The sequence below is a fragment of the Triticum urartu genome, chromosome 2A (genome assembly GCF_056163025.1).
Source record: "Triticum urartu cultivar PI428250 chromosome 2A, HENAU_Tu73, whole genome shotgun sequence".
NCBI classification, from domain to species: Eukaryota; Viridiplantae; Streptophyta; class Magnoliopsida; order Poales; family Poaceae; genus Triticum; species Triticum urartu.
The window spans coordinates 237,604,757-237,619,358 of NC_141874.1; the positions used below are offsets into that span (position 1 = coordinate 237,604,757).

Genomic DNA, 14,602 nt, shown 5'->3' on the forward strand with positions numbered 1-14,602 from the left:
ATAGTACATGATAAGAAAATAATACCAAATCAATGATTTGCTTCATCGGTGCCTTGCATAACCTCATCAACGGTGGAAGAAGAGCCTACATCTCTAGGACATCAAAAGCAAAATTTCATAAAACAGGGCATAAACATCAAGTGAAACAATATCATTGATTCAAATCTAAAAACTTACCACTTTGAGGAGGTAAAAGCCCTTCGCGGGACATATATGATTGAAAGTGATATACAATATCATCATCATCAATACTTGTAAAAACATCTCGCTCAATAGAGCAACCATCCAATAATTCAGCCAATCATCACTCAGCCGCTTGATTCCTACATCTAAAATGATAGGTGTGGACACCGCCTTTGCGGACACCGGTGAAAAATCTCTTCATCTTCTTTTTTGCAATATGAAATGAAATTGGAAATTACATCAATTTGAGTTCACCAATACCCTAGTTATATGACTAGATCATACACACACATTATTTCAATTTAATTTTAGTTTGAAGCGGTTTATGCACTAATACATGTAGAACATGGCATAGATGGAGATCATTAGGAGGGAAACAAGGAAAGCATCAAATACATTTACAAGGTGTGGCAGGCTGCACTGAAGCAGCCGGCAGAGAAGAGCACCACACCGTGGAACGATGCACGGGAGGGCGGCCGGGAGCCTGGGAGCAGGGGCCGAGGTGGAGGCAACGCCACGGCGGATGGCGGCGTGAGCGATGGAGTCTGGAGATCGATCTCGTCCGACGTGTTTACGACTCAGGGGCGGCCTCGCTACCGTTTCATTTTTTTTACTTTTTTGGAGGGGGGTCATTTTTTGACTAACATCTACGCCGCTGCGTTGTGCGCTAGATCATGGGTTAGTGTTTCTTCGTGCATTTATGCGTTCTGCTAAGGTAGCCTGTTAAATTTTACTGGGCTTTGGGCCTTCTTCTTTGCACTGGGCTACACCCCGGTCCTGCAAAAATATCTATATAGTTGTAGCCTGTTAAATACTATACGCCCCGGGCCTGGGCCCTGGGTGCCTGCGGCCCAACTCCGCCCCTGAAGCTTGGGCATGCCTCGGAAGGCATCCCCTATTTCGTCTTCAACATTATCGGTAACTTCACTTGGAGCTATGTCTTCATTCGTCACATGATATGAGTTTTACTGGAGTGCCATTTTATTTTTTTAGGATTTGCTTGCTGTTTTTTATAATAATGTTTTGCATCTTTTATTCCAATAAAAGTGGCAATGATAGCCTTTGTCATGCTTATTTTGCAAGTATACATGTTGCTGTTTGAAAATAGAAAGTTTACCGCTTTTGCAAAAATTCCCTAGAAAATTCAGAATGTGATAAAATGCTGAAACTTTTTGAATATTAAGCTATGATAAATTTTCTATAGGGTGGTAAATTTTCATAATTTTTGGAGTTAAAGAAGTATTGATACTCTTGCATTCTTTACAGACTATACTGTTTTGGCAGATTGCTGTTATGTTTACATATGTTTGCTTGTTTAATGATTCTATTTGAGGATAGGAGTATTAAATATGCAGAGGCATTTAGTATGCAATGTTGAATAATAATTTTAGTGATTTTCTACAGTAGAGAATGATAAAGTTTTTGCATTGGTTTATACTAACTTATCTCACGAGTTCTTTTTGAGTTTTGTGTGGATGAAGTTTTTAAGATTTAGGGAAACCGTGATATAACAGGAATTAAGGAGACACAAAAGGTCAAGCCTGGGGATGCCCAAGGCACCCCAAGATAATATTTCAAGAAGTCTCAAGCATCTAAGCTTGGGGATGCCCCGGTAGGCATCCCACCTTTCTTCTTCAACAATTATCGGTTAGTATCGGTTGATCCTAAGTTTTTGCTTCTTCACATGATGTGTGCTATTCTTGGAATGTTATTTTGTCTTGTTTTGCTTTCTTTTTTAATAAAATACTTAGATATGAAAGTTTTTAAGTAAGAGAGAGTCCTCAAATAGCTACCCATTTACTTAACTACTCATTTGGTCTTCACTTATATCTTCTTGGACTAGCTTGTCATTTACTCTTGTCCTTCACTTATATCCTATGAGTAAATTATTGAATGAATTGAATATCATGAAGTTGAAATTATATCATGCCTAGTGGTAGCTTCACATTGGGTTTAGAAAGTGAAATCTTTTGAAGCTTGACAATCACAATATTGGTCATACAAACAATTCATGAATGATTAGTATAAGGAAGAGAACTTTCACATGCAAATATATTATCTTGGACATCTTCTATGATTGTGAATACCCATTAATTATTTTCAAACTTGAGCAAATTAGTTGAAGTTGGACAAGGAATACAACGTAATGAGTTATGGTTGTGTATATTTGCATAGAAGTTATATTGTCGTAGATCCTCCAACATGTGGTGTTTGCCTAGGATCTTTTGCTAGCAAAAAATTCTTACTAAGTAGAGATACTACTTAGGCATCTGAAAACCTGTAAACCCAGTTTCTTGCCATGAGTGTCCACCATACCTGCCTATGGATTGAATAAGATCCGTCAAGTAAGTTGTCATCGGTGCATAAAGCAATAAAAATTGCTCCTAAATATGTTTGATCTTTTACTATAAAGGAAAATTGAGCGTTGTACAAACTTGTGATGGCAAAGTAATAAAAGTGACAGACTGCATAATAAAGGTTGCTATCATAAGGGGCAATATAACATTACATTCCTTTGCATTAAGAGCTTGGGCATCCAAATAAAAAGCGCATGGCAACCTCTGCTTCCCTCTGTGAAGGGCCTATCTTTTACTTTTTCAGTATTTACTTTTATGCAAAGATTCAATAGTATGAATTCTCATTTCAACCTTAATTATTTCTAGTTGGCAAGCATCATATGGTGGGGAATGATCTAGGCACATATGACCAGTCAAATATATTTGATCATGATTTATTATTGTTGACAATTATCTCTATGATAAATGAGTTGGGAGGCGAAACATTAAGCCCTTATCTTTCTCTGTGTTCGATGGATGCCCTTTGTTCTAAGAATATGCTTCGAGTAGTAGCAATCATGGAAGACTATATGATGATTGAGTATGTGGAGCTCTTACTTAGACTATGTTGAATAGGTTGAATCGCAATTGTTTGGTGACTGGGAATATAGGTTGTTGACTTTCAAGAGAATTCATTGTTTGAACCTTAACATGTGAATTGGTTGCTACTTTACCATGATGAGTTTTATAAGAAATAATTGATGTTATGATGCTAGGAAAGTGACTAAAATTATCATTGATCAAACTTATGCACTTTGCTAGCATTCACACTTCATAAATTATTTCTTTTATCATTTACCTACTCGAGGACGAGTAGTAATTAAGCTTGGGGATGCTGATACGTCTCCAACATATCTATAATTTATGAAGTATTCATGCCATTTTTACAATAATTTTATATGGTTTTGATATGATTTGCATGGAACTAACCCGGGCTGATGCTGTTTTCAGTAGAACTACCATGGTGTTGTTTATAGTGCAGAAATGAAAGTTCTCCGAATGAGCTGAAACTTTCTGATGATTTTTTTGGATCAAAAGAGACCCCCGAATCTTTGTGGAAGGACCAGAAGGTGAAGGAGTAAGGCACAAGACACCGGGGCGCACCTGGTGAGACCGGCTTGCCCCAGTGGGTTGTGCTCACTGTCGGTGTCAAAACCGGCGGATCTCGGGTAGGGGGTCCCGAACTGTGCGTCTAAGATGGATGGTAACAGGAGGCAGGGGACACGATGTTTACCCAGGTTCGGGCCCTCTTGATGGAGGTAATACCCTACGTCCTGCTTGATTGTTCTTGATGATATGAGTATTACAAGAGTTGATCTACCACGAGATCGTAGAGGCTAGACCCTAGAAGCTAGCCTATGGTATGATTGTCTGTTGTCCTACGGACTAAACCCTCCGGTTTATATAGACACCGGAGGGGGCTAGGGTTACACAGAGTCGGTTACAAGGGAGGAGATCTACATATCTATATTGCCTAGCTTGCCTTCCACGCCAAGGAGAGTCCCATCCAGACACGGGATGAAGTCTTCAATCTTGTATCTTCATAGTCCAACAGTCCGGCCAAAGGATATAGTCCGGCTGTACGGAGACCCCCTAATCCAGGACTCCCTCAGTAGGCCCCGAACCAGGCTTCAATGACGATGAGTCCGGCGCACATATTGTTTTTGGCATTGCAGGGCGGGTTCTTCTCCAAATTCTGAATATATGCTAAGTAGTGTACGGCTCCCCATAAATGTTGCACTTCTTGGCTTCTGCGTCCAATAAGGGCTATCTTCCATGTGTCAAGAGAATGCGAGGAGCCAGGGCGTTTTTACATTCACCCCCCTAGCCATGTAAATAAATCATCTATTAAAGGGATGGGGATTCTTAGATCCAATCCACACCATCCTCCCACGGCGAGAATCCATCAGAGCGCGCTTGGAAAAATCCATTCCATCATGGCCGGCCAGCACAGCTCCTCCTCCCGCTCCCGTAGCCCTAAGCCCGGTGATTGGGAGTAGTGTTCCGTCCGCACAGCCAATTAGTAGAGTTGCAGACCCAGGGATTTCTCCCTCCAGCGTATATGGTCCCCGTCCAAGCCGGGCTCGCCACCTATAATGGCAGGGAGCAAGCGAAGAGCTTCCCCAATCCCTCCAAGGGGGAGCGGGTATGCCTTGTCCCTTACTTACTAAGGGGACTTGGATTTCCAATCCATCCATTCCTCCGCGGGCTCCTGGAGTTTTACGGCCTCCAGTTGCATAATTTCACCCCTGCTTCCATATTGCACATCGCTGGTTATGTTGCCCTTTGTGAGCTGTTCCTGGGCTGCGAGGCTCATTTCGAGCTGTGGAAGAGGCTATTCTGCCTTGTGCCCCATACACAGCAGGGGTCACTTTATCAAGTGGGTGGAGCCGAAATATGGCGCATCGCCGAGACCGGATACCTGTCTGGTACCCCGAAGAAGACGTCCGAAGACTGGCCTTCGAAGTGGTTTTACATGGAGGATGTCCCCCTTCCAGACCCTGTTCGGAGGGGTCTTCCCGAGTTCAACAATGCTCCTCTGAAGAAACGTCGAAGTTGGCGCCCACGGAGCCCCCAGGAGGAAGACAACGAAGAAGTCCTTTACCTGATGGACCGGATTAAAGTGTTGGCTCAATCAAGATTGACAATAATCGAGGTTATGTCAATATGCATAATGTGGGGGGTGCAGCCGCATCAATATCGAGGGCACCCTTTGTGGTGTTTTAATGGGGAAGATGATGCCAGCTGCTGCGGGCGTAAGGGACCGGACTCCGCTGCTGCTTTAGCAAAAATTATGTCCGAGTTGTTCAAGGGAGAGGAAGAGGAGTTCATCCGCATTAAGCCACGGGATGGATTCTCCATGTATAACCCTCCAAGCTGGGTGAGTTGTCACTCTTTACTCCCAACCTTCCCGCATTCTTCGTCGTAAATACTCACCTTGCCGTTTCACGGCAGGAACTGCGAAAAGCTGTAAGGGAGGTCAACAACCCACCTCCACAACCGGAGGACCCTGAACGGGCCCTCGATCCCGGACTCGAAGAGGATCCGGACATATTTGTGGAGCTGATAGACAAGAAATTCTATCAATTGAGCTGCGATGACGCCATGGTGGCCATAACGGCCGACTATCCTGGACTACTCCCTGCATCGCATGTAAGAAAAAACCGGAGTCCCAACTTCCAAAAGGATCCCCTTTTATGCACTTCACCTACCGTACACATATGGTGTTTTACAGGGAAGGCCTTCGGGACGCCGTGCCGAACCCAGAGCAACTCGCCAACAAGGGGCACCGAAGCCAGGCAGACCAAAAAGGAAGGCGATCAGGACGGAGACGCCGGCGCAGAGGTATGACACAAAACCTCACTCCGTGGTTGTCGTCTTTCTTAAAATATAATGACACCCATGTTTCCTAGTAGAAAAAAGGCTCGCCAGACTATATCCGGAGAGGCTGCCGATCACGCCTCCACCAGTCGGGCTCCAGGGCCGGACATAGAGGCGGAAGCTAACACGGGGCGGATGCTAGATGCTCCTCCTACAGAGGATGCGGACAGACTATCCGCTACAAATCCGAAGTGGAGAGCGCCATGAATCACAGGCGTCGCCGGGCCGTACTCCGTGACACTTGTTTCTCCCAAGAGGCATTCGATGCCTTCAACTCAGGAGACGCGCACATCCATGCTGCTCAAAATGGTCTTGCCAGAGCCACGGACCAGTATGTAAAGGATATACGGGTAGGAAAATCTGACGATTATACATATAGTAGCCCCTGAGACTTGAAATAGCTGACACAACTGATTTAAGGATCATTATTTGTGCTGGTTCTTACAGAGAAGAATACCCAATTGTCTCGAGAGCTGGGAGAATGCAAAGCCCAGCTACAGGCCGTGGTGGCCGCGTTGAAGGAGTCCAAGAAGGCCCCCTCTGGTAACACCTGCTTCTATCGCAAAGAATTACAGGTACCAGATAGTATGCGGCATGCATGCAAATATAACAATAGATGTTGCAGATGACCCCGGAGTGAATCCGGAGGCCGTGTCAGAGGATGCGCAACATGCAAATCGATAGCTAAATGCTGGCGAGCGCATGCTTACACGGGTCAGTCAGGAGAACAATAATCTCCAAGATGCCAATATCCGGCTGGATGTGGAACTGAAAGACGTCCGAGCCCAGTTTGCGGACTCCGTGAAGGAGAATAAGCGGCTTCGACGCGGCATTTTTAGTAAGTGCTTGAACAAAGTTTTAAAGGAGTTCGGTGAAGAAGCCGGCTAACAGAGTTATGTCTGTAGGTATGCTGACGAGTCGTCCCGCGGAGGAGATGCCCGGGTCTTCGGGTGATATGCTACCAGAGCTCTCACAACTGCACGAGCAAGTTCGGCAGGTGATGCAGGGTATTACCCAAGCCTTGTGGCCATCCGCGTCCCCGCCAGGAGGCATGGGGGAGCTTATAGAGAAGCTCAAGGGAGCGCGGCGGCGCTTCCGATTATGGAAGATATCAGCCTGCCGACAAGGTGCAAGGGAAGCCTGGGCTATGGTGAAGACGCGATATACCAAAGCTGACCCAAACCACATGGCCGAGGTCGGACATGTGGGGCCCGATGGGAAAGAGATCCCCGTCAGTTTAGTGTATGACCAAGTAGAATTAGCCGCAAAGTATTCCCAACAGGATTGTATGCAAGACAGCCTGTTGGATGGTATAGAAGAAGAATTTAATCAGTCTTAGTGACTGTGTACTTCAAGTGACATATGTAATGTCCCTAGCCGGATTGTAAATCATTTGTCATGGCGGACCTTTTCGATTCGACCTCTCGACCCGATAGTCCGGAGTGTATCCGAATACCCACTCGGTTATGTAAAAACCGGGGTATGCATGGAAACTAGGCGTAGGGGTCATAAGTGCTTGAACAGACAAGTACCCAACTAGCTATGTTATATTACATGGGTAGTAAGAAACATCTTCCAGGGAGAATAGTTCCGTTAAGGGTTCCTTTCCCTGGGTACGCATGCCCTAATGTGCATGTCCGAACTGCGAAAAGAGACGCAAGCTATAAACATCTGGGGGCATGTGTCAAATTAAATAAAAGTCATCTTTTATTCACCGACCGAATATTCCCTTAAGAACGCTAGCTTTCAGCTTCACCCAGTCTGAGGTACACATCCGGCTGACCCGGCAGTAACAATCGCAGAGGTGCTCCCCTTATGTCCTAGCCGAATTAATGGGAACATAGGGCATAAATACAAGAGCCAGGCAACCTAGCTTGGCCAAAACTTAAGTCATATTGATGCATATAATGGCGAAAAAAGGTACATGCGGAAGAATAACACATGTGTGGGATATAAAGCCCAGAAAAATAGTTAGATTAAGCTTCTGTATAAGAAGCTCCCAGGTATAATGAGCACGGTTAGCGCGTCAAGATTGTGTAACCAAGCACAAGTTTAGCCTTTTAGGGCCTTGAGGAGAATAAAAAGAGAGAAAGAGAGAAAAGGCAGATATGCAAAAAATTGACGGAGGTAAGGAGATGAACATAGAGTCCGGCACTAGGCGTAGAATCTTCGGAGTCTGGTTGCATTCCATGGGTTTGGCTCGAGTCGATTGTCTGATGAATCCCGCACACGGTACGCTCCACCGCTCAGAACCTGGTCAATAATGAAGGGACCTTCCCATTTGGGCTTGAGCTTGTTCTTTTTCTTCTCTGGCAGGCGTAGAACTAGTTCGCCAACGTTATAGGTTTTGGCTCGTACTTCTCTGCTTTGATACCTTCGAGCCTGTTGCTGATAGAATGTGTAACAGGCTTTTGCCACGTCGCGCTCCTCCTCCAGGGCATCCAAACTGTCCTGCCGATCGAGCTTGGCCTCTTTTTCTTTGTACATACGCACTCGAGGTGAGTCATGAATTATGTCGCAAGGCAGAACCGCCTCTGCGCCGTACACCATAAAAAACAGTGTGTATCTAGTAGTACGATTCGGCGTGGTCCGCAGACCCCATAGTACAGAGTCGAGCTCCTCTACCCAGTGCGTGTTTGATTCCTCTAAAGACCGCACTAATCTGGTTTTAATGCCGCTCATGATAAGACCATTTTCTCGCTTGACTTGACCATTAGTTCGCCAGTGATAGACAGAAGCATAATCGAGTTTGATGCCCATGTTGCTACACCAAAGTTTCACCTCGTCGGCTGTAAAGTTCGTGCTGTTGTCAGTGATGATGCTGTGGGGGATGCCATAATGGTGTACAACCCCGGATATGAAGTCTATCATCGGTCCGGATTCAGCCGTTTTGACAGGTTTGGCTTCTATCCATTTGGTGAATTTGTCCACCATGACTAGTAAGTATTTTTTTCTTATGGGTTCCCCCTTTAAGGGGTCCGACCATATCAAGCCCCCAGACCGTAAAGGGCCAAGTAATCGGGATTGTTTGGAGAGTGGTAGGCAGCATATGGCTTTGGTTTGCAAAAAGCTGGCAACCGACGCAATGTTGGACCAGATGCTGTGCATCTGCTCGGGCCGTTGGCCAATAGAAACATGTATGGAAGGCCTTGCTTACAAGGGCCCGGGCTACGGCGTGATGGCCGCTGAGTCCAACATGGATTTCTGCCAAAAGCTTCCGCTCTTCCTCTTCGGAGATGCACCTTTGAAGGACTCGGGTAGTGCTTTTCTTATAAAGCTCTCCCTCGTGGACCTTGTAGGCTTTAGATCGCCGCACTATGCAGCGTGCCTCATTTTGGTCCTCGGGTAGCAGGGCTGGTCCTCAGATATTGGGGGCCCGGGGCGAGACTAATACTCGGGGCCCTTAATATAGGCACATGAAAATAACAACGAATATTCATATCTATAAAATGTTGCCAATAACACTTAAATGTATCCAAAACTAGTATGCATATCAAATAATTTATACATGTTACTTTAAAATTTTCTTCTAATATTACTCGATGCAAAGTCACTTATAAATGGGATCAATATCAATCTCATTCAATAATTTATTCTCAATGCGTAATGTTGTGAAACCATTTCATCTCTCTTGTTGACCTCATATAGTTCTTGAATAATTTTAGACATTAAAAAAGTTTTTTCAGCCGATGCGAAAGCACATGCACAATAAATAATTAAGATGTGATAGTCACAGAGCCACTTACATTGTTATCGCTTACGTCGATGTCGATATTTTCTTCTTGCTGATCAGATTCTAAATTCCCCTTAGTTGGTTGCTCTTCCTCTAGGAAACAATCGCCAACTCATCATCTGGGTTTATTACTCGAAGTACCCGTATCACTCCTGACAAAATTTGTCAATATCTCCATGCGGTGAATGTACCAAGTTATCCATATGTTTGTTCCTTTTCCATTTGTCACTACCTGATGGATAGACGACATTAACCAATGAATGAACCAAGAAAAATGCATCAATTATTGAACAGTGCCACCTATGCTTACAAGGAACCAAAATATGATATATATATATATACCTCCATGATGTATCTCAAATTCTCAATGCGTGCGCCCACCTATACAACGCCTAGAGTATGTAGACACAGAGATCAAGCAAAGCGGTGTGAGGATGGGGGCCCCTGATTGCCTGAAATCACCGGCGGTGGCTGCGGTGAACTGGATTAGGAAGGAAATTAGGAGAGGAGGCCGCCATCAGTACGGCGGCGGTGGCGGCCTAGGGCTGGGAATCCTTGCGTTATGGACTAGGAAGGGGTCGTCTAATTGGTTGCTGCTTTTGTTTTACGAGAAGGAAATCAAGGACTCGGTCACTGCCTTTTGTTTTTCTGAGAGGAACGAACCGCTCGCTGGGATCGACCATCGTGCGACCTGCTGCGGCGTGGGCTTACACGTCGTGAAGATCATTTGACATTTTTCTCTGACCACAATGGCAGGCCCAACCTGCACATACATACCGATGTGGGCCCTAGATTTTGGGGGGCCGGGGCGACCGCCCCCCTGCCCCTCCCCAGGGCTGGCCCTGTCGGGTTCCTGCCTGGTTAGGTAGGCCAAGAATGGTTCTGTCCATGGGGCGATTACGACCATTATTACGTGGGTTGAAGGTGTTATTTCGATGGCAGAGCCTCCGATTGTGTCAGAGTGTTCGGTATCTGATGTTGCGGCCGAGTTCGGATTATTGTCACCGGTGTCCCCCTCCCATACCACGGACGGCTTAAACAGTTTTTCCAGGAAGATGTTGGGTGGGACAGAGTCACGTTTAGCGCCGATGCAGGCGAGGATATCTGTCGCCTGATTATTTTCCCGAGCCACATGGTGGAACTCCAGCCCCTCGAACCGAGATGACATTTTGAGGACGGCGTTGCGATATGCCGCCATTTTCGGATCCTTGGCATCGAAGTCTCCATTTATTTGAGATATTGCGAGGTTTGAGTCCCCACGCACTTCTAGGTGTTGAATGCCCATGGAAACTGCCATCTGGAGACCGTGTAATAGGGACTCGTATTTGGCTGCGTTATTGGAGTCTGTGTATAGTATTTGGAGTACATATTGCATTGTATCTCCGGTGGGGAACGTCAGGACGACGCCAGCCCCCAGACCAGCCAGCACTTTAGAGCCGTCGAAGTGCATGATCCAATTGGAGTATGCGCCGTACTCTTTAGGGAGTTCGGCTTCTGTCCATTCGGCGACGAAATCGGCCAGTACTTGTGACTTAATGGCTCGCCGTGGTTTATATGTTATGTCGAATGGGAGGAGCTCGATAGCCCATTTGGCAATCCGGCCCGTGGCATCGCGGTTGTTTATTATGTCGTTGAGTGGTACTTCGGAGGCCACCGTAATTGAACACTCTTGAAAGTAGTGTCGTAATTTCCGGGATGCCATGAATACCGTGTATGCTATCTTTTGATAATGTGGGTACCTTGATTTGCATGGAGTGAGGACAGTTGATACATAATATACCATCTTTTGAAGTGGGAATTTATGTCCGTCCGTCTCTCGTTCGACGACGAGCACTCCGCGTACAACTTGGTGAGTTGCCGCTATATATAGCAGCATTGGTTCGCCGACATTTGGCGCGGCCAACATTGGGTTGGTGGCCATGATGGTTTTTATTTCTTCCAATCCGGCCGTGGATGCGTCCGTCCACTCAAAGTGTTCGGTGCACCGAAGAAGGCGATAAAGGGGGAGTGCCTTTTCTCCTAATTGGGAGATAAAGCGGCTTAAGGCCGCCACACATCCAACTTCTGGATTTGCTTGAGGTCAGTTGGGATAGCCAACTGCGACAGAGCCCGGCTCTTAGCCGGATTTGCTTCAATTCCTCTGCTGGAGACGATAAAGCCCAGGAGCTTTCCGGCGGGTACGCCGAAAATGCATTTTTCCGGATTGAGCTTAATGTCGTATGTTCGGAGATTGTCGAACGTGAGCCTTAAGTCGTCTATTAAGGAGTCGACGTGTCTGGTTTTAACGACCACATCGTCGACGTATGCCTCCACTATTTTGCCAATCTGCTTTTCCAGACATGTCTGAATCATGCGCTGGCGTTTTTGAGCCCGAAGGGCATTGTGTTAAAACAGAAGGGGCCGTATGGAGTGATAAATGCCGTTGCGGCTTGGTCAGACTCCGCCATCTTAATTTGGGGGTAACCGGAGTATGCGTCGAGGAAGCACAATGAGTCGTGTCCTGCAGTAGCATCGATAATTTGATCGATGCGAGGGAGGGGGAAGGGATCCTTTGGGCAAGCCTTATTAAGGTCTTTGAAGTCGACGCATAGGCGCCAGGATTTGTCCTTCTTTGGCACCATCACCAGGTTTGCGAGCCAGTATGTATGCTTTATTTCTCTAATGAATCCGGCCTCCAGTAGCTTGGCTAGCTCCTCTCCCATGGCTTGTTGCTTAGGTTCGGAGAAACGCCGAAGAGTCTGCTTGACCGGCTTGAATCCTTTTAGAATATTAAGGCTATGCTCGGACAGCCTGCGGGGGATTCTTGGCATGTCTGAAGGATGCCTGGCGAATATGTCCCAATTCTCGCGCGGGAACTCCCGTAGTGCGGCGTCTACGGCGGGGTTTAACTATGCCCCGATGGATGTTGTTTTTGTGGGGTCCGTTGGATGGACTTGGAATTTGACTATTTCATCCGATGGTTTAAAGGAGGTGGACTTGGATCTTTTGTCTAGTATCACGCCGTCCCTGTCCACTATGGAGTGCAGCGCGGTTAACTCCTCCGCCACAAGGGCTTCAGATAATGCCTCGAGGGCCAGTGCGGCTGTTTTGTTCTCGGCCCGGAGTGCTATGTCCGGATCACTAGCTAGCGTGATGATTCCATTGGGCCCAGGCATTTTGAGCTTCATGTACCCGTAATGGGGTATGGCTTGAAAAATCGTGAATGCCTCCCGCCCTAGAAGGGTGTGGTATCCGCTACTGAACGGGGCCACTTGGAATGTGATTTCTTCGGACCTGTAATTCTCTGGAGTGCCGAATACCACATCTAGTGTGATTTTCCCAGCGCAACGTGCCTTCCGACTAGGGATGATTCCTCGGAAGGTCGTGCTACTTTGCTCAATACGGTTGTTGTCTATTTCCATTTTTTGAAGAGTCTCCTCATAAATGAGGTTTAATACGCTGCCACCGTCCATGAGTACTTTAGTGAGCCGAAAGCCATCCACAATTGGACTTAGGACCAAAGCGGCTGGTGCTCGGGCTATTCGAAATTTAGGTTCGTCACTGGCATTGAAGGTGATAGCCGTGTCGCTCCATGGATTTATTGCTGCCACGTGGCAGACTTCAGCAAGGCTGTGAAGTGCTCGCTTACGCCTATTATTTGAGGTGAAGGTCTCGAAGACTGTCAATGCCGTATTGTTATCCACGGGAAGGTGCTCTGTGGTATTTTGGATGAGGAGATCCTCACCGCTCTTGGCCACCTGCCAGAGTACCCAACATGCTCTAAGGCTGTGTGTTGATATGGTATCCGCTGTACTATGAATTTTGCAGGGCCCGTTAAGCCATCCCTCCTGTTGGGGCATGGGGTCCCGGCAACCCTTAAGGTTCGAACACTTGGGTGCGCGCGAATTCCTTCCCTTCAATCGATCTACGCTCTAGCTTGCTAGGATCTCGCGAACGAACTCGACGAACTCACAACTCAGATGGACACAGGGTTTATACTGGTTCGGGCCACCGTTGTGGTGTAATACCCTACTCCAGTGTGGTGGTGGATTGCCTCTTGGGCTGATGATGAACAATACAAGGGAAGAACAGCCTCCTGAGGTTGAGGCATTCTTGAGCTCGGTGAGCTTGTGTGTGGGGGTGGTCTCTCTCAAGCTAAGATGACATCATCCCCTCTCTCTAACCCAGATTCGATCGTTTTCTCTACTGTGGTGGCTAGTCCTATTTATAGAGGCCCTGGTCCTCTCCCCAAATATCGAGCGTCAAGGGAGCCAACAATGGCGGGCTAATTTGAAGGGGGACAGCTAGTACAAGCTATCCTGACAAAAGTAGTCTTCGCCTGCACAAAGTTCTGGTGGTGACATTGTTCTGGGCTCCACGATGACCTCCGTCTTGCAGTACTTGGTCTTGGTCTTGTTGCACCGAAATGGCAACCTTTGCCTGATGCCTCGGTACTCCGCGGCTGCGCTTGCCCCCTTTGCACCAAAGAGGAAACAAGGACGCTGTGCGCGCTGGCGCCCGCCTGGTGTCCATCGTCACGGCTCACGTCACAAGAGCCTCGTGAGGTTCGCCTCGCCTTGATATCTCCGCTCCTCGTGAGCCTTCCTAGCTAGGCCACTCCAGAGGAGGTCTTACGTCGTCCGCCTCGTGAGGCTTGGCCCCTCGTGAGGGTCTTGGGCGCTTTGTTGGTGAAGATGGGCCGTACGGCCTGCTGGCTCAGCCACGCCGCGGGCCGCAGGCAGGCAAGTCTGGGGACCCCCGTTCCCAGAACACCGACAGTAGCCCCCGGGCCCAAGGCGCGCGCGGGCTTGGCTTCGTGGCGAAGCCAAGGGTCAAGCTCGAAGCGCCGCAGGCCCCAAAAGCCTGCGACCTCAGTTGACGCGTGGCGGTTGATTGTACGTGGGCATCTCCGCTTCCCCATGCTGCTTCGGCGACTGTACGACTTGACAAGTCCGTGCGACATGCAAGGGAAACCATCATTACCTGTGAT

The 14,602-nt window shown here is 47.3% G+C and overlaps 1 protein-coding gene across 1 annotated transcript in view; it reads left to right on the forward strand.

Moving 5' to 3' along the window:
• LOC147984685 (B3 domain-containing protein Os03g0212300-like) overlaps positions 1-3,601 on the forward strand; it is a 97,087-nt gene extending 93,486 nt beyond the window's left edge. The window contains exon 3 of the mRNA XM_087541212.1: positions 3,502-3,601. Coding sequence (XP_087397338.1) covers positions 3,502-3,601 — 100 coding nt within the window. The remainder of the gene's footprint in view (positions 1-3,501) is intronic.
• The last annotated feature ends 11,001 nt before the right edge of the window (positions 3,602-14,602 follow it).